Here is a 19,519-nt window from a genome sequence, read left to right as displayed (position 1 = left end):
CATGTGTAATCTGATGAAATTCTTGATATATGATGTTCTACTGATATTTGTAAAAAATGTTCTGTAAAACTTGTTTAGACAAATAAAAGTATTTTTTTAAAGGATAACAAGAGCTTTCCTAAGTCTGTAACAGATTCAAAGAGCATGTAGGTGAAAATTACTTTTTACAAGATTGCTACTTGTGATATTAGAGAGAGAAAGTCATTGTTTTGGTATCCCATGTTGGAAGATTTAAGAGTCCAGCCAATTAAATGTTTTTCTTTAACATTAGCAATAAAGATCTGCCTTAGCATATTATTGCTAATGATCAGTATTGTTGCTGATAGAATAAAGCCTTGATTATAAAAAGGGGTTGTCTGCTAATGGCACGTGATACATTATAATTCTAACTCTATTTCCATCTTTGGAAGAAATGCCTAAAAATGATACATTTCTATATAGTATGCAAAAATCAAGTATGCTGGATATATTCAATCTATTTACTGTGATATCACTTCAGGCGCTGACAAAAATGTATTACATGGTAATAGCAAGCATGTAGGTAATTAAAGGCTAGTGCCTTGAAGTGCCCCTCCTACGCAAAGATTGAATGGGACAATAGCCATCGGGATTTTATTATATTTGGTAGTTTTTAAAATTGTTTTAGTCTATATTTTATATTGGAATTTTATTGTATAGTTATTGTTTTATGCTGTAAACCACCCAGAGTCCCTCCGTTTGGAGGAGATGGGCGGTGACAAATTCGATAGATAAATAAATCCACTAGTTATAATATAATGTAGTGGAAACACTTGTTCTTCAGTAGATTTTCTTTTTGGATTTTGCCACCATTCAGATTTTTGTATTATTGGAAGATTGGCCTTGGCTTCCTAGTGCTACAACCATTGTAGGTCTTGGTACAGAATATTCATATTAAATTCTCACTCAATTATAGAACTCAGGGGACACTTTGGGCAAGTATCAGCGATGTCCAGGTAGGGTGGGATGAATTTCAAAATGGACAAGTTGATAGGAATGATGTAGTAATGCAAACCATGCCCATTTTGTCGTGTGTCAACATAGCATATATATACATAAGGGGCAGAGTATCTCTCCTATCCTGCCCATTGTGGCTTCCCCACCCCCTGCCTGGACACCACTGGTTAGTATCATGCACACATTATCATCCTAGCATATCAGACAGATTTAAATACATTTTTGGAGGGATGAAGGATGTTAGGGTAATTAAATTATACCTCCATTCAGTACAATAGGACAATCAAAGAGAAAAGTGACACTGGAACATCTTGAATGATAGCAAAAGGAGATTCTTGAATAACAACTAAAATCTGGAGGGATATTTCTTGTATCAAGATATAACCAAATTATTTCAGAGGAATACAGTCAAATTAGCGTACAGTATGCAGTGAATATTGTGCTATTCAAAATACAGCATCCTATAGATGAAAATCAGTAATTCTAACCAACATCCCAAACCTGTTAATTGGGTGGCATTTACCTTAATTGTAGTACATTAACTACAAAATTCTTAATATATTTATTTTTGGTAGTTTTGTGCTTTCAATTAACACTTATACACACACTCTTTAAGTAGATGAGATAGAAGGATGAGGATGCACATTCTAGGGTCTCTTCTGCCACCCAGTCTATCTAACTTTATTGATGGCCATGGAATACTAGAATTATGAATCTTTAGATTCCATGGATAAAGCTACTGTTGTCATGTGCTAAGGTCACAAACTTTAAGAATGCTGAAAAGATTGTTAGCAATCACTTTAACACTTGCTTCTACGCATATTAAAGCACTGTAATTGCATATTGCGTGTCAGTGGGTGCAGGCTCCATGCTCATGTTACAGGGGCAGCTCTTGTTATTGAATAATTATTGATATCCCCAAATGCATAGGGTGCCCCAAAGTAGAGAGAAAGCAACATGAGTATTGTGCACATGGTAAAGATTTGTACTGAGGATGTTCTTACTGCATTGGAAGCCAAGAAAATGATTTTTTATTTCACTGAATGTTTTGTACCTTGCTTTGTTTCCAGATGAAAAGCCAAGTAGCTAAGAACAGCTTGCTGAAATAAACGTCGTAATATCGTAATAAAAACAAACAGTATTCATAATTATTGGTGTAGTGTTGCTGCTACCAAACTTAGATGTGAGCTGGGTTCCATGATTTGTGAATTTTCCATATTGTGTAATTGTTTTCAGAGGAAGCACAACATTAGAATATAAAGTAACCCTACATTATGACCATTTTTATTATTAATGGCTGTGTCACAGTGAATCGTTGACATCAAATTAAATTATACTGCTGTTATCTCCTGATTTTGGGAAAGGGAAAATTTACCCACAGTGGAACTCTTTTTTGCCAATCACCTTTTTTTCCCTCCAAAATGCCAAGAGGCATATTATTAGTGGGCATGGAATGGTCGCTACAAATCAGAGTGCATTTTTCTGCAGAATTTTCCATGTTCCAGCCATGCCCTCTACCACTAATCTCTTGCCCAAACTTTTACTTTCACCTCTACTTCTGAATTTTGAACCAAAAGTTCAAAAGCTTTGGCTTCTGTTAATATACCATTCGGTCTCATATGTCACATTACAAATATTTTGTAATTTACACTCTCCTTTTTGGGAGAGATGGGCAGTAATAGAAATTTGAAAAATAAATAAATATTTGGTTAAATTTGGAGAATTCCCTCATTGGAATCTTAAATGATGCAAATAATTGTGGAAGAAGTGCATAAAAAGAAATTTTCATTCTCTTTTAAAAGTTTTCATTTGCTTTTTCTCATTCATAATTTTAATCTGTTCTAAGAGATGAGCATTCTCTGGCTGACTGCTTACAAGATAAAGATTCAAAGCAATCAGGAAATTTTTCATACATGTACTTTCTTCATGAATTTTACTAGTATAACTAATGTAAAGTTTGTTTTTTACCCACTGCTAGCAAACTCAGTGACTCCACTGAGATTATGGTTAGCAAATTGATTGTATCCCACTCATAAACTTTTCTTTATAGTTTGCTCTTTAGAATCCTGAAAATGATGTTACTTCCTGTTGAGCCTCCTATAAAGTGAAATCTTACAACATAAACTCTGAAGTGAAAACTGTGTGAAGTCTCAATGTTCTCAACTTTGTCTCTTTGGTATCTCAGATTTATATAATAGTAGCTTTTATAAATTTTCATTTTATTCTTCTTTCCTCTGTTTTCAGTAGTTCCATATGACCAAACTTGATCTAATTTCACACACTTACATGATAGTGTCCTCACTCTTGGGCCCTGGAATTCAAAGCTGTTAGAAAGGCTTGCTCTCCTCTGTTAAGGAGTATAGTAAAGCAGGAGTATGCACCTTTTCAGATCAATGGGTGTATTGAAATTTTGAGTGCATTTTGAACTATTCTTGCACATTGACAACATTGTGGCCAGGCACAAGACACCAATTTACTAGATGGCAAACAGGGGTGTTTGTAAAAAAGCAGGGGCAGCTGTGGCCACAAGGCCTTTGCACAACTACATCTGATGTGTTGCACCTCTTCCTGAATCAGGAGACCCTTAAGGTGGCTTGACTCCTACAATGCACTCTACATGAGGCTGCTCTTGAGAACCACTTGGAAGCTTCAACTGATCCAGAATGCAGCAGTGCAGGCAGTGATTGGCATGCCTTGGTATGCCCATGTGACAGCTCTGCTTTGTAAGCTGCCTTGGTTGCCAATATGCTTCTGGATGCGATTCAAGGTGCTGGTTATCACCTATATGGTCCTACATGGCATAGGACCAGGTTATTTGAGGAACTGCCTATCTCCTATGGTTTCTGCCCAGATAGTACTGTATGTACTGGCAGAGTTAGCACACGAGGTTTCCTTCGAATTAACAGTGCCATCTATCAGGAACCAGGAAGAGTGCCTTCTCTGTTGCTGTAGAGAGTTAGGAAGATGACAGACATAGGCAAGATCCAGTATCAAAGTGACAAGGGGATAAAACATAAATCACAACAAGCAGAAAATACATGGAAGAGGCACAGACACCTTCCTAATTCACATGAGTATAAGAAGGGGAGGAGATACAGCACAATCAGTCTTGTAAGATTCTGTTGTTATTATAAACACTCTCAATAAAAGTAGTTTTAGCTTTCCTATGGAGTTGATTTCTGATCCAGTATACCTGGGTGGGTGGGTGGGTGGGTGGGTGGGCTGACAATTCCTGCACCTGCCTTCTGGTGCGAGGAGCCCCCAGAGATCCATATGGTTCCCATCTTGATGGTATTCTGGAAGGCCTTAAAGACCTGGCTGCTCTCCCTGGTTGGATGTCCCTCCTTGTTGGTTGTGGTTTTGTCTGTAGAGCTGCCAGATCCAATTTTGCTTTCCGTTGTATTTTTATTGCTTATTCTATTGTAAGCCACCCAGGGCCAGTCTGGAATCAGACAGCACCTAAATTTAAATAAATAAATAGATAAACAAATCCTTTTGTGTATCATTCTGCTGTCCCCTTTGTTGTATTGTGCATGTGTGCAGTGAGAAACACAGGACAGGCTGCATATGCTCCATACTGGGTCACGTAACCTGGACAGAAGAGGAAGAGGGGCTTAAAATGGAGGACTCTGCAACATTCTGAGCAGCTGCCCAACTGCCTCTCCCTTAGAGATGGATTGGTGAAAAAAATCAGGATTTTTTTTCTCTGCAATCTCAGGCCTTATCTGGCCTATTTTTGAACACAGTCTTTTGCTGGCTTTTCCCCACACACCAGATTTGGTTCAGTTCAGTTTACCTTTTGAAGAATTAGTGTCCCGACAGACGAGGAACACGTTTACACAATTTCTTTCCAAGATTTCATAGATTGGAAATAATTCAAAACACATCTAAAAAATTCTGAAAGGCTCAAGTTCTTTAAACCCTAGAGGAAGAGGAAGATTGGATTTTTCTTAATGCAGATAAAACATACTGCTAATTATTCTGGCCAGCAAAAGGCAACAGCATCAACTTCGGTATTGTTGCCAAGCATTGATATTTCCATGTATTTACCAGGAGTTGAGCTCAGTTTTTTCATGAGGTAAGGATCCTAGGATCAAGCACTTGATCAGTCTCAGTAGAAGGTCACAGTAACCCAAGTCTGTAGCCTAGAGGGATATTAGTTTTAATTCCAGATTGGGCAGAGGGCAACTTTCTTACCTCTTCTTTGTTCTAAAATGGCAATGAACAGTATCCAAGCACATGGGTGATTTAAATTCAAACAATGCCTTGACAAATCAACCCACATTTTTTTATGCCAGACTTGATGAAACAACTGTACCTAGGCCGATAGCATGAATATAAATATTCTCTTGTTATTTGTATATTAAAGCAAAGTGGATAAAAACATCCCTTTTCCCAGATACACAGTTGATATAATTCACTTTCACCCTTCCCTTGAGGTCACTAATATGATTAGCTATACCTCTGATATAGTTTCACTACTACAACAACAACAAAATATTTTTACATCTGAACTGGTCTTAGGTTTCAGCTTTCTTCCAGAATTATAATGCTGGCTGGATATGCATGCTATGCAAAGCTAAGATTTTTTAAAGCCATGGTTTGTAGAATAAGCTACAGTGATCCAGTCAGCACATCCTGTTAAACCAAAATCAAACTATTTTATAGGTTAGTGCAATATGACCACTTGACCCCCTTTTCATATACCGCTAACTTCCTGGAAAGTATCTGTATGTTTATGTTCGCATTGAAACCCATTTTCAAATCTGAAACCAGTATTTGTTCTCAAATTCTCCCCTGCTGCCTTTGATTTTTCTTAGTCCATCAAGAGATTTAAAGGGGGAAAAAAAAAATCTAAACTCACATCTCAGACTAATGAGTTCAGTGATCCAGCAAACCTACCTTTTCAGCCAAGAAACACTGCAGTAAAAAGATGAGCTGCTTTTTCAGCTTGTTTCATGAGGCCCTCCCCTGCACTTTGAAGAAGCCGTATGCATGTTGAGGTTGAGAAAGCAGAAATAAAAGAGTTTGGAGTTGGCCTTCAAGATGTAATATGTGGTGCCGTGACAAACCATTCCCATTGCTTTGGGCGGTATGGGTCCATGATTTCCTTTCTTTCATTACAGGATATAGCTAAGATGTCTATAATTCCTAGCATAGCGACCCTCGTTTTTTGGTTGGGGAGGGCAGCTCTTTAGCTGACTACTTTTGATTTTGCTTCTTTAGTATTTGAACATAAACAGATATATTCCATGAAGTACGGTGGTGATGTGTGTAGCAGATTTTTTTTGTAAATTTCAGAAAGCGTGTGGCAGGATGCTTTCTTGTACAGATGACTTTTAGAAAGGTTTGTCAGGCCTTTGTGAAAAGAGCTGTCTCCTACTATACCCCAACCCCAGCCCTTCATTCAGCATTGTTCATGGCATTAACACACCACTGAACAAATTGCCCTTCTTGCATATGCTAATCCTGAACTTAAAAGAACCCATTGTGACATGTTTAATGCTTTAGCTGGAGGGAAGATGAGAATTGGAGGCATGTCAAATTATCATGTGACCCAGAAATATCTAAAATGCCTTTCTTCCCCTTTGGGTCAACAGTTTGTACTTAACATTATCTAAAGAAAGTAGCCTGGAGATTGTGGACAAGATTAGTCCTTGCTCTTGTTTTTTGGCCTTTCTTCCAGTTTGATGCTGGAATTTAGAAAAAGAAAAGTGTTAGCAGCAAATTTGGAGAAACCAGTTAAAGCAATAGAGGTTGCTTTGTATTTATTTAGGCTTCTTCATTTTTTTCTAAGTATCTACATGCAAATGAATGTTTAAATTTATTCCCTTATGATTCAATATACAGACCAATTTCTGACACTAAGAAATGTTACTCTTTGATAATAAGAGATTTAAACTTTAAAAGTTTAAAGTTAAACTTTTATCGATCCCAAACCACTCCAGTGGTTTAACAGGTGCCTAAACAGAGAAATAAATGATATAGAACTCGGCAACATCAGAGATAATTTTCCTCACATTGCGGTACAAATATGGACCACTAACCTTTTATAAATGGCATGTCCTCATGATGTTGCTTTTGTCTCAGCCCCAGCCACAGTGGATGCAGCTTCCAAGTCACCTGGTGCTGTTTTGAGTTTTAAAAGAATATTTTCCCAACACAATTTTTGTTATGGATATGATCTAGAGCATGAGTGTCCAACCTTTTGGCTTCCCTGGGTGTAATGATTGCCTATCCTAACAGAGTCAGACTCACAAGCAGGTACTTAATGATATCTGATTTATTGCAAGAATAGTATGCAAATACAGAGAAAGCTGAGAATGAACAAAAGCACGCCAAATACAGACTAAAAACCCTCGCTTCAAATGTAATCCCTCCCCTCGCCCTGCCGTTGCAAACTCCCCCCCACCCAGGTGCTGGTAACCATTTGAACTGCCATCCTGGGAAAGTAACCTTGAACACATGAGATAACCCAAACACATTCCAACAGATAACAACTGCCCGAGATGGAATCCTCCTCCCTTCCCAGATGAAACACGTATCAGTGAAATGACATGCAAAACGTTACGATGTACCAGCAACATTGGAATGGTGAACATGACACTGGGCCACATTGAATGAAGAGGAATTGTCTTGGGCCACACATAAAATATATAATATAATTAATGTATATAAGTAATAAAACTTCATTTATTCTTTTTATATTTTTATTATACGCTTTAAAAAGGGCAACATAAAACTAGTGGGATATTTGATCTTGTTTTTGTGAAACTAATGATGAAAGTGGTTGCAATTCTCAGTGAGTTCTTAAGATGCTTGTCAGAAATTTTAATTCTAATTTTACTCTTCGTGTGCTTCATCCTTGAAAATAGTTGCTCACAAATATACTTGCTGCCAAAAAGCGATGTCATGAATAAGGTATGATTGTGAAGCGAGGGATATTTTTCTCTGGGAAGATAGGTCTTATAAAAGTCCAGTAGAGAGACATGATCAAATTTTTCTTTGAGTTGAAGTCTGATTGAAACTCTGTCCATTCCATTTGAAAATTCGGAGGTAATGTAGTTATGTCGACTGAAAATGAAGTCGAAAATATACCAAAATATTGATGATTTTTCTGGAAATCTTGGAACCTGTTCTCAAATTCCTGTATCAAACTGAAAAGCAAGGCTGCATATTTCTCACTGTTCACAGGACTGTGTTTAGCCAATGTATTAAAATGTATAAAACCATGCTGTTATGGTTTGAAACATTGCAGTAATAAGTTGGTTTTCACCTTGAAGACGCATGTTTAACTCCTTTAAATGAGCAGTCACATCCAGCAAAAATGCTAAATCTGTGAGCCTTTTTTCATCTTCAAGTTCTGGCACAAATTTTCTTTTTGATTCTATAAACGACTTGATTTCATTTCGCAAATCATAAAATCTTTTCAGCATTTTACCCCAACTTAGCCACTGTACTTCAGAAAAGTAAATGATGTCCCCATAATCAACATCCATACTTTTAAGGAACTCCTGGAACTGGCAATGATTTAATCCCTTAAAGGTAAAGGTAAAGGTTTCCCTTGACGTAAAGTCCAGTCGAATCCGACTCTAGGGGGCGGTGCTCATCTCCGTTTCTAAGCCTTAGAGCCGGCGTTGTCATAGACACTTCCGGGTCATGTGGCCAGCATGACGACTCGGAACGCCGTTACCTTCCCGCCGAAGCGGTACCTATTGATCTACTCACATTTGCATGTTTTCGAACTGCTAGGTGAGCAGGAGCTGGGACGAGCAATGGGAGCTCACCCCGCCGCGCGGTTTCGAACCGCCGACCTTCCAATCGACAGCTCAGCGGTTTAACCCGCAGCGCCACCGCGTCCCTTGGCCCTTATGAAATCCACTGCTTTGATGACAATTTGCATGACATTATCCATTTTTAAAGCTTTCGTGCATAAATTTTCTTGATATAGAATGCAGTGATACTTCATCAAACATGAGTTGCTGGTGGCACTTGCATTGTCTTCTATCAATTTTGTACGTCCCTCACTGTTACCCACCATCGCCGGGGCACCATCAGTAGATATACCAGACATGTTGACAATGGTTAAAGAAAATTACTTTAATGTCATTTTTACTGCTTCATACAAATCAAGAGATTTAGCTGTGTCTTTTAATGGCACCAAAGAAGCAATTTCTTCAGTGACATTACATTCGTTATCAATACCTCTAATAAAAATGGCAAGTTGAGCTGTATCTGTAGCATCAGTACTTTCATCCATTGCCAAAGCATAAGATTTGAAATTACCAGCTTTACTCTTCAAACCTCTTTCGATAGATTTTCCTATTTCTTCAATTTGCCTGGCTATAGCCTGGTGAGACAAACTGATTTTAGAAAAAAATCACTTTTTTTATCAGGACAAATTATATCTGGCCCGCTTTCCATACATTGCTTAATAAACTCACCATAGGTAAACGGTTTTGATTTTTTTGCAGTCAGGTTTGCTATCAAATAACTAGCTTTTATAATAGAGTCCTTTTGAGTTGTGTGACTTTTTAAAAAAAATTGTTGAGATGACAAACTTTTTTTCTGTTCCGCTAATTTGTCTTTACAACAAATCCCTCGAAACCCTTCAAATTTGGCAGCATGTTTTTCTGTTTAATGCCTTTTCAAATTGTAGTCTTTGAAAACTGACACATTTCCCCTACAAATTAAGCATAGTGCCTTAGTATTTGTCTCAACAAAAAAGTACTCATCTGTCCATTTTTCGTTGAATACTCTTCCTTCATCCATGATTTTTCTTTTTTAATTTTCTTTTTTGGGTTCTGTTTTCTATTGAAACAATGTTGAAGCCATGCTGGAATAAATTTATTTAGGAATAAATATATTTTTAAAGACATAACACAACAAGCCCATTGTAAATTTTTAGGCAAGTAAACAAAGCAAAGTTTAATAATCAAATAAGAAAACTTACATGTCTACTTAATAATAATAGCAGCAATAAACACCTGTCATCACAGAACACGTGTAGGTAGATTGAAATATTATATATAATGCCAAGTCACCACAGGTTGATGTGTGTAGCGGGTGGTGGCGACATTAGCACTGCACTGCCCCCTCCCCTACACAGGATTCAGTTGTTTCTACTTATGCAGTCTGTGATCGAGCACTGTGTGATCAAGTCACAAAAAAATTGCAAAATGTTAAAAGTTTACAATTTTGGGGGGCCACATTACTAGCTGTTCAGGGCTGCATGCGGCCCATGGGCCGCGGGTTGGACACACCTGATCTAGAGCCTTTCATTGGCAATTTGATATTGATGGGAACAGGGACTAGGATCGCCCAGCTCCTCTTAGCCACTTTAGTCTTCAGTAGATACCCCTCTGGATTTTGGGCAATGACCTTCTTGGCAATATTGGTTTGGACCGCAGGAGAGACTGGACACCTGCCTTCTGCAGAAGCACCTGCCAGCATAATGCCTGATTGGCATGCCTCGAAGTACATGTCAGATCTTATGCCGGCTCTTCATATGCATGGATTGCTTTGAAAGAGCTTCAGATGTATGTTTTTTTTTTAAAAAAATCAGAACTGCTGCTCCCTTGAGAGAACATAATCCTGTTGTACACTAAAAGTTGATTTAAAAAAGGAGCTGTCTTCTGTCACCTGTGAAAGCACTACAGGTTTTCTATTTCTTTTGCTGACAAGAGGTTCCGCATAGCTATATATTTTTTTTAAAAAATTTAGTACTCGAGGGGGCATACATTTCTGATGACTCAAGGACTGGAGGACAGCATGTTTATGTAGTTAAGAGGAAAAGCCCTCAAAGTCTTTTCTCCCTTTACTTAACATTTAAAATGAATATTGTTAACATGTTAATAAAGGGCTAGTTTGGTGTAGTGGTTACAAAAAATATTTTTACATCTGAACTGAGTAACGTGAGTTCTAGTCCTGTCTTGGTCAGGAAGCCAGCTAGGTAATCTTGGGCCAGTCATTCTCTTCCAGCCAATGGCAAACTACTTCTGAAATCTTGCCAAGAAAACTTCAGGGACTTGTCCAAGCAGTTGCTAGAAGTCAACACTGACTCAAAGGTACACAGCCACACACCTGCAAAAAAGCATGTTAATAAACAGTAAAATATGACATAGGGTAAACCGTGATATACCTTCAGTAATTACTTTTCATAAATTCAGACATAAACATTTTTCATGAATAAATGGCTCTGTTCCCACCATTACTTTGTCCCATAGATGCAGTATGAAGAATACTATATAGAATAGGTCAACTTACACAGAATCCTCTATATAGCAGGTGTCTAAAACAAGTTTCTTGCAAGGCAAGCCTTGCCATCTGTTTTTAGTGTTTGTGTTGTGAATAAAAACATTGCACTTGTTGGAAATACCCATTTCTGTCACAGGTTATATCTACAAAGACATTCTAAAGGTAAATTTGATGATCTTCATGTATTTGCAGAGTAATTCACTCTTGGTTCCAGACAGTCTGCGGAACACAGATAAACGCAGGAATGGACCGGAGTATTCCAATGACATGAAGAAAAGAAAAGTGGATGATAAGGACTCAAGCCACTATGTAAGAGACTTCATCTAAAATGTTGCCAGGTTGCCAGTTTAACAACAGCCATTATCACTTTCAAGGCACTTCCATTGGGTCGCTATATATTTAACCTTTCTCCTTAATGCGTTATCTTGCTTGTAAGATTATTCACCACAATATTACCAATATAACATAGCATTGATTTCCTAGCTTTTTTTCACAAGAAGCTGAGGAATTGGGAGAGGGTGATGAAAGATATAGTATTTATATGTGAATTAATTTGCCATCTGCTGGTGGCAGAATAGAAACAGTTATTTATAAATCAGCTAATAGGATCATGTGTTGCCAAACTGGCATTTGGAGTTACATATATTTGCATGTATTGCATCATGTCTCACAGTCTTTGTTTTTAATATAAATATTCTGAAATAGGAAGCATTCTTGCTTAGAATAGGCAAGGAAAGTAATTTTCACTGGAAAAGGTCAACAGTATTGATCCTCATGTCCCTTTAACAGTAGTACACATGCCTTGGCAACCATTTTTAAATAGATGTCCTTTACCTTCATCTCATTCTCAGCCCATGAGTCATCTTTAGCTGTTCCAGTTTCCACGCTGTATTTTCTTCCTCCCAACACAGTTGTGGCTATGGACACAATTTAGGATGTTTTAATAATAGGATTGGTGATACGGTCAGAGGCTATGTTCTGCACAGCTCCGATTGGCCACTTTAGGCTGCAGTGGACATGCCCTCCACTGTGGTTGCTGGGCACTATTCTCCATGGGATTTTGGCTTGGTCCGCAGGAGAGACTGGACCTTGCTTTCACAGAGCCATCTTAACACATAGTACCTGATTGGTACTTGTCAGATCTTATGCTTGTATATGCAGGTTTAGCACTCTTTCAAAAACATGCTAGACTAGTATTTAGAAAGTAAGGCTAGCACCCTATTGAGATAAGTATAAGTAAGCAAGCAAGTAAAATTGTGAGAGAGAGACAGCAACAAAGGGCATGTGACAAACTGGTAGGGTGAGTATGTGAGGCAGATAGCAAGAGACGGAGTGAGAGTGAGCGAGAGAACAAGAGTGAGAATGTGCAAGAGAGACAGACTGACCAATGCTCAGGAGGGCTTCTTCACTATATACTGTATCTCTTCTGTGCACCCATGACCTATTAGCTTGGCTATTTTTGGATATCGGATTAGTGGTCTTTGGAGGAAAGGACATCTGACAGGTCCCAGGCACTGGAGAACCTCCTGACCTGCAACTTGTCATCCAGGCAATCCAAAAGTTGGTGAAGTCCTCTATCTGGGGCATCCACCTACATTTACTCTGCCAACTTAGGAAGGTAGTATGTTAAAGCAGTTATGAGGGTGCTCTTTATTTATTTATTTTTGTTAGCTATGGTGAATAGACTGTTTAAAGTCCAAAATACTAAATGAACTAAGCATTGTTTTTAAATTTAGGACAGCGATGGAGACAAAAGTGATGACAACTTAGTTGTGGATGTATCTAATGAGGTAACTTGCTTAGTGTTCCTTTTATTGTAGCTGAAGCTGAAAGGGATATAAATATTTTAGACTATAGGTTGTATATCCCTTAGTAAAAGTCTGCATGAATCCATAATATGCTATTAGTAATATCTCTTCATTGGAGGAGCCAAACTGTAGGGAGGAGTATAATATTACTAATTTCCTGTTTACTCCTCAAACCAAAGCATCTGCCCCATGACATATGGATGTTTTGGGAGTCCTTGATCTCTGTGTTTGTTCTGTCAGTATTGATTTGAGAGTGGGACTGAGCAGACTAAACACAAGGGAAGGAAAAAAAAATATAGAAACTATCACCATTGTTTTTGTGACTCTGGAAATGGTGCAATGATGGTGTTTGCTTATTCAAAGTTCTTATTGTGCATATGGTCATAGATAAATGGACAGTGTTTATTCTGGATATATTAAAGGAGAGGGGTAGGTATGCAGGAAATATGCTGGAAAGTAAGCCATTTAAAGAACAATTCGGATAGCCTCACAAGCTTTCATGGTTTGTTGTGTTGTGGAAGCATATAAACATAACTATTACTTTTGCTTTTTTGTTCTTCCTTTTCCTTTTTCCTTTTCCTCCTTTTTTCCTATCCTGCTTACTGCCCTCTTTTATTTCTGGGAAATTGGTCTGAAGTGCACCAAACATTTTTCTTAGTGGTTTGAAATATTCCTGTTCACCATTTAAAGCATAGATAATTTTTCCGTGTGGTAGATGTGTGGAACTGGTGTAAAGAACTAAATTATAATACAGTCATGCATTTAACATAAGATACTACAAATTTCAAAGCTTTCCAACTTCTCAGTTTACTGCACATAAATCAATAACAACATATGCCTTTGTTACTACCCTCACCCGTGAAGGACCCTTCATCTCCCCGAGCAAGTCCTGCTCATTCCCCACGAGAGAACGGCATAGACAAAACCCGCATCTTGAAGAAAGATGCCTCTAGCAGCCCAGCATCCACTGCCTCATCAGGAAGTTCGGCTTCCATGAAATCCAAAGAAATAGGTTTGGTAAGTATTTGTCTCCGTTGTATTATATTTTGACAACTAACCATTATTTATTACTGCATTGCATTCAAGCTTCACGACTTCAGTGCAGTTGTTGTGGTGAGACAGATCAAAACTGTAGTAGCAGGTAATTATTAATGGAAAAACTACCTGTTCATTAATTATATGATGATTTTCCTCTTTTCTCATTTTTGTTGGAGTAAGTACTGTCCACACCATGAAATCTGATCACAAAACCAATGTTGGGATTTCAGCTTTGATTTGATTTGGGATTGTCGTTTGTGGTGACTGCAGCAATTGAGTTCATTTTACTAAAAATCCTAATTTGTTCACCTTGCCCATTTTTTGGTGTGTAGCTGCTTGACATTCCATTCTAAAGCCAACTTCAGCATTTGGTTCACAGCAAATTATATGCCCGTCTTTAAAAACTGAACAAGATGTGGAGAAGTAGACTCCCTTTACATCTAACACTTCATATTGTCCTGTAATTGAACCTATAATTTAAGTCCTCATTTTCTTACTGATTGTGGGATAATCCACCAGTCAGAGGCTAAACAAGACATGATATCAAGTCCCTGAAACAAAACTGTATAAAGTTCACGTAACTCATAGAATAATCTTATTTCAAACTGCTTTAGCTAAGAGTGCATTGCTTTGTATGTGGTTTATTTACAAATGTTTTTAATCTGATATGTTACATCAGAGTAGGTTAATCTCATTCCTATGTGCAGAGAAAGTCCTAATTTGTCAGCATGGACCCAGAGCATTTTGTGTTGGGGTTATTACAGTTTATATATGAAGATAAATATAATATTCACTGCAGATATTACACTCAGAGAAAGCAAATACAAGATGTTTTTTGTTGGTATATTACTGCAGTGATGATTGCCAAAACTCGTATTTTTTTAAAAAAATGCTGGGAATGCAATAATCAGGTTGGATCATTTTTGTACACTTGGAGGCAATGTCACAAAACCCAACAATTCTGGAAAATGATTCACTATACAACGAAATGAATCTTAAATATAAACTTTTATTTCCTGCCCGCTGTTTTTCTGCTAAATGTTACTAAGCCTTATATTCCTACAAAGTATAGGTAATTGGCTCCATATACTTTATATGTTTTACTGGAAATTACATAGAATTCCTTCCTTAGAAGAATGGCAGACTAAGCTGTGGGAGTATGTAATAATGTCAAAAAAATACTTTATATTTAAAAAAAACAAGTCTGATACAGAAATTAATTTAATGTGGAAGCCATTTATGGAGTATAACTCTACCCATGACTTGTATCACATGCAAAGTTTGGATTTCTCTTTAAAATATTAGACTTTGCTGGATTCATTATAATAAGGATAGACTGTCTAAAATTAGTTGGAAAACCTTATTAATAATTTATTCTGGATGATCAGTTTTATCATAGTGATTGCCTTTTTAAATTATTTATTATTGATTTCCTTTTAATAATAGTCAAAATTGATATAAGATTATCCTTACATGTAGGGACGCGGTGGCACTGCGGGTTAAACCGCTGCGCTGCTGAGCTTGCCGATCGGAAGGTCGGTGGTTCGAATCCGCGCAATGGGGTGAGCTCCCGTTGCTAGTCCCAGCTCCTGCTCACCTAGCAGTTCGAAAACATGCAAATGTGAGTAGATTAATAGGTACCGCTTTGGCGGGAAGGTAACGGCGTTCCGTGTCGTCATGCCGGCCACATGACCACGGACGGGTCCTTACGGACAACGCCGGCTCCAAGGCTTAGAAACGGAGATGAGCACCGCCCCCTAGAGTCGGATTCGACTGGACTTTACGTCGAGGGAAACCTTTACCTTTACCTTACATGTAGTATTAATCTAGTGTTCCATTGAACATTCTTATTCAATTTTATACAGCCTGTAAATCTGTTTTAAATCTCTTTTTTGTTCTTTTTCTCTTTTTTCCTGGTTGTATATCTGTTAAAATAAAAAAGGGAAGGGAAGGGAAGGGTCAAGAAAGCTCAGTCTCTATCCATTCTTCAGGCTGGGCATGAGGATAATTTATTTTCTTGTAATCTGTAACAATCTCTTGAATCCTCTCTTTATGAAATTTCTGGAAGGGAGGACAAGTCTATTGTAGTAAATAATCATTTTGAGGTCTGGTTGGAGCTTAACATTTGCCTTTTGTCTCTCTTTTTTTTCCAACTGCTTTGTAAAATATATCTTCATAATCTGAATAACTCTGTCATTTACCTCCTTCAAAGCCCTGTGTTTGAATTAGAATAGCTGAAAACTTTTGAATTACAATTAACTAATCAGTTTCACTTCTTGCCAACAAGATATACAGCTAAAGTATGTTGCATTTCATTCTTTTTTTTTTTTAGCAGAAATAGGGAGGGCAGACTCTATTAATTTTGAATTTTGGGAAATTGTCCAGGGAAATTTAACTGTAAAATTTCACAGTTCCACATGCTGTTGTGATAATTGGTGTAAGAATACTCAGTAATACCCTGGATTAATAACAGTATTTATTTGATTTGTTTAATGATGCTAGCATGAAAAGGCTAGCACACCAGTCCTGAAATCCAGCACACCAACTCCACGAAGTGATGTACCGACCCCAGGAACTAGTGCTACGCCAGGTCTTCGTCCAGGCCTTGCAAAACCTCCAACAATGGACCCTTTGGTCAACCAAGCTGGTAAAATAAAAAAACTTATGTTGTGCACTGAATTATTATTACTCCTATAATTTGGCATGGTTATCATGTACCTGTTGACTTATAAGACCCTAGTGGGTTAAGAACTCTCATTCTTAGCAGATTTTTTGAGTATCTATTTTTTGTGATGCTTACGCTATCTATATAGTTTTTTAATCTTCCCAAATAATAGCAATGGTGGAAAGTCTCTAAATTTTAGAGTTTGCTCAACTTTACACAGAGTTGTAAAGTTATTCTACTTCACACAGAGTTGCAGTCAAATGTAGTGTTAAGCAGAATTTGCACTGCAGCTAGAAGTTGTACTGATTGGTTAATATGAAAAGAAAAAGCAAAATAACTTGCATCAGGTATAATTATGTTGTCTCATTCTACTGTAGCTGCTGGCTTGAGAACACCTCTTGCTGTACCAGGTCCCTACCCTGCTCCATTTGGAATGGTACCACATGCTGGCATGAATGGAGAGCTGACCAGCCCAGGAGCTGCCTATGCTAGTCTGCACAACATGTCCCCCCAGATGAGTGCTGCTGCGGCTGCAGCTGCTGTAGTTGCCTATGGACGATCCCCTATGGTAGGCTTGCAGTCTGATCTGAATGGGGATATAAGTCACTGAAATACTTACACTTCTTTAAGAATTGAAGAACATTAGGGATATAGCAGTTCTAGAGATTTGATTTTTTTTTCACCATGTGAACATGTTCCTACATAAAATAAGAAATATATATGTTTCCCCTTATTTGAAAAATAAGATCTCAGTTCCTTCATTTTTAAAATGTTACGCATTAGTTAACGTACAAAAGCTCATTGCTTTATTGAACATTTGTTTTCTTAAGTGAATAGTCGTTTCCCCTCCATTTAAAGATTAGACAGGAAGTATATATTATGATGGGGGACACTGTTAGCAAATGAGAAATGTTTACCCATCAAATTGATGGATATCTAATTTTTGTAGACCTGGATTTCATGAAACCTAAGTATGGGGAAAGCTTAGTAGTCTTGTACTTTTCCTAACTGATCAGCATATTTTGATATTTATATATTCATTATCAGGTTGGGTTTGATCCTCCCCCCCATATGAGAGTACCTGGAATCCCTCCCAATCTGGCTGGAATCCCTGGAGGAAAACCGTGAGTAATTTCTGACATCATAATGAATATTTAAATTAACCAGAGCACACTGTTTAATTTTATGGCAAGAGATGAGCATCCCAAAGGTACAGGTATGTTAGGTTTTCCCAGAAAGCTACAGTCTTCTACTACTACTTTTTTTAAAAGTATATTCACCATTCTTGTACAGGAAACTTTATACTTTTTATTACTAGTACGTGCCACTTAGTTGGCAGGAGTTATCACCAAGATATGTTCTCTCTTTTCTAGAATTTTGCATCACCAGAAGGCTGAAGGAAAGTGGATGTTAATACTGGCTGATAAATAAAACATGTTCTTGTTTTAATTTGCATTTAAGCTAAAAACTTCTCTGATAAAAAAAAGCTTGGAAATTCCCACTTCTAAGTTTAGTATGACTTAAAGATCATTTTATTTTTAAGTTTCAAGTAATTTCAGAATATTTGGATACATTATTACTTGCTCATTTGTTCCTATGCTGTAAGATAATGGAATGGAACTGCAAGGCAAACATTCTGTTTCAGAGTTCAGAAATAAAAACTTGTCAGTCACATTTCAGTTCTCTACAAAATATTTGCTCTGCATGTTTCATTCCTAGTGTTGTACATACTCTGAACCAAAATTCAAATGCCACATTTGAAAAGTATGGTTTTGCAACCTAAGTAAATCTCTGCAAATAAAGTATATTTATTAGAGCTGTGCCAAGCTTCAAGAATGTTCAGCATGAAAGAAGTTTGATCAAATCATGTTACTAAAGCTAATCCACAAATCAAAGAGGGTATCTGCTTCAAATCTTTGGTTTTGAAATACTTTGTAGTCTTTCAAAGCATTTTTCAGATTTGATGGCTTTTCTGCTGCTTCTGGGGTATTATGGACAATATATAATGTTGCAACTTGAGAAAAAGGGAGACTGGTGGGTTGAGGGGTGTGACAGGCTCTCTGACAGATATGAGTGGCTGGCCTATGAGGTTTTTTTGTTTTTTGTTTTGCCACACCGTACTCTCTGTCAGAACTTGTGAGTAAGACAAGGCTAATATTAATCTGGGTGTCACTCACTTTCTCAGCTTCTTTGCTCAGGCTTATGAGAACAGAAGACTTATGGGTCCAATAAGCTATCTTGGGTCAAACTATACTTTTAAATACTGCATGAATGGTTTAAGTTTCTCAAAAATGAATAAACGAGTGCTAGGCTAACACAAACACAAGGGGTGGCCTAAAGGTTTACTACTATTAAGAACAGGTTATGGCAGGGCCATATCATCTGGGCTAACCTCTTTATCTATGCTCTGCCTGTCTCTGTGATATGTATCTGATTGTGTGTAATGATTGCCTTATCCCAACGAAGTCAGTCTCACCAGAGTTTAGTGAATAAAACTGATTTATTGAAAGGATAGTATGCAAATACGAAGAAAGCTGAGAATAAGCAAAAGCGCGCCAAATACAAACTAAAAACCCTCGCCTCCAAACCGATCCCGCCCCCACCCCAACATCGCAACCACCCCCTCCCAGCATTGGCAAGCATCACACATCTGCCTGGGAAAGTAACCTTGAAAACATGTCATAACCCAAACACACATTCCTTCAGGGTAACGCAAAGATAACAGCCTGGCAGGGCTGGAATTCCCCACCCCACAGGTGATAGACACGGATCAGAA

General features: G+C 37.7%; 1 protein-coding gene across 4 annotated transcripts in view; it reads left to right on the top strand.

Annotated features, from left to right (window-relative positions):
• The window catches only part of LOC134491423 (transducin-like enhancer protein 1), an 88,125-nt gene that overhangs the window by 45,132 nt on the left and 23,474 nt on the right, over positions 1 to 19,519 (top strand). For all 4 annotated transcript variants that reach the window (XM_063295175.1, XM_063295176.1, XM_063295174.1 and 1 more), the window contains 6 exons: positions 11,425 to 11,541; positions 12,969 to 13,022; positions 13,905 to 14,057; positions 16,581 to 16,725; positions 17,121 to 17,311; positions 17,791 to 17,867. In XM_063295175.1, coding sequence (XP_063151245.1) covers positions 11,425 to 11,541; positions 12,969 to 13,022; positions 13,905 to 14,057; positions 16,581 to 16,725; positions 17,121 to 17,311; positions 17,791 to 17,867 — 737 coding nt within the window. The remainder of the gene's footprint in view (positions 1 to 11,424; positions 11,542 to 12,968; positions 13,023 to 13,904; positions 14,058 to 16,580; positions 16,726 to 17,120; positions 17,312 to 17,790; positions 17,868 to 19,519) is intronic.

Source organism: Candoia aspera, chromosome 2 (genome assembly GCF_035149785.1).
Source record: "Candoia aspera isolate rCanAsp1 chromosome 2, rCanAsp1.hap2, whole genome shotgun sequence".
Taxonomy (NCBI): Eukaryota; Metazoa; Chordata; class Lepidosauria; order Squamata; family Boidae; genus Candoia; species Candoia aspera.
This window is presented reverse-complemented; position numbering and strand designations above follow the sequence as displayed.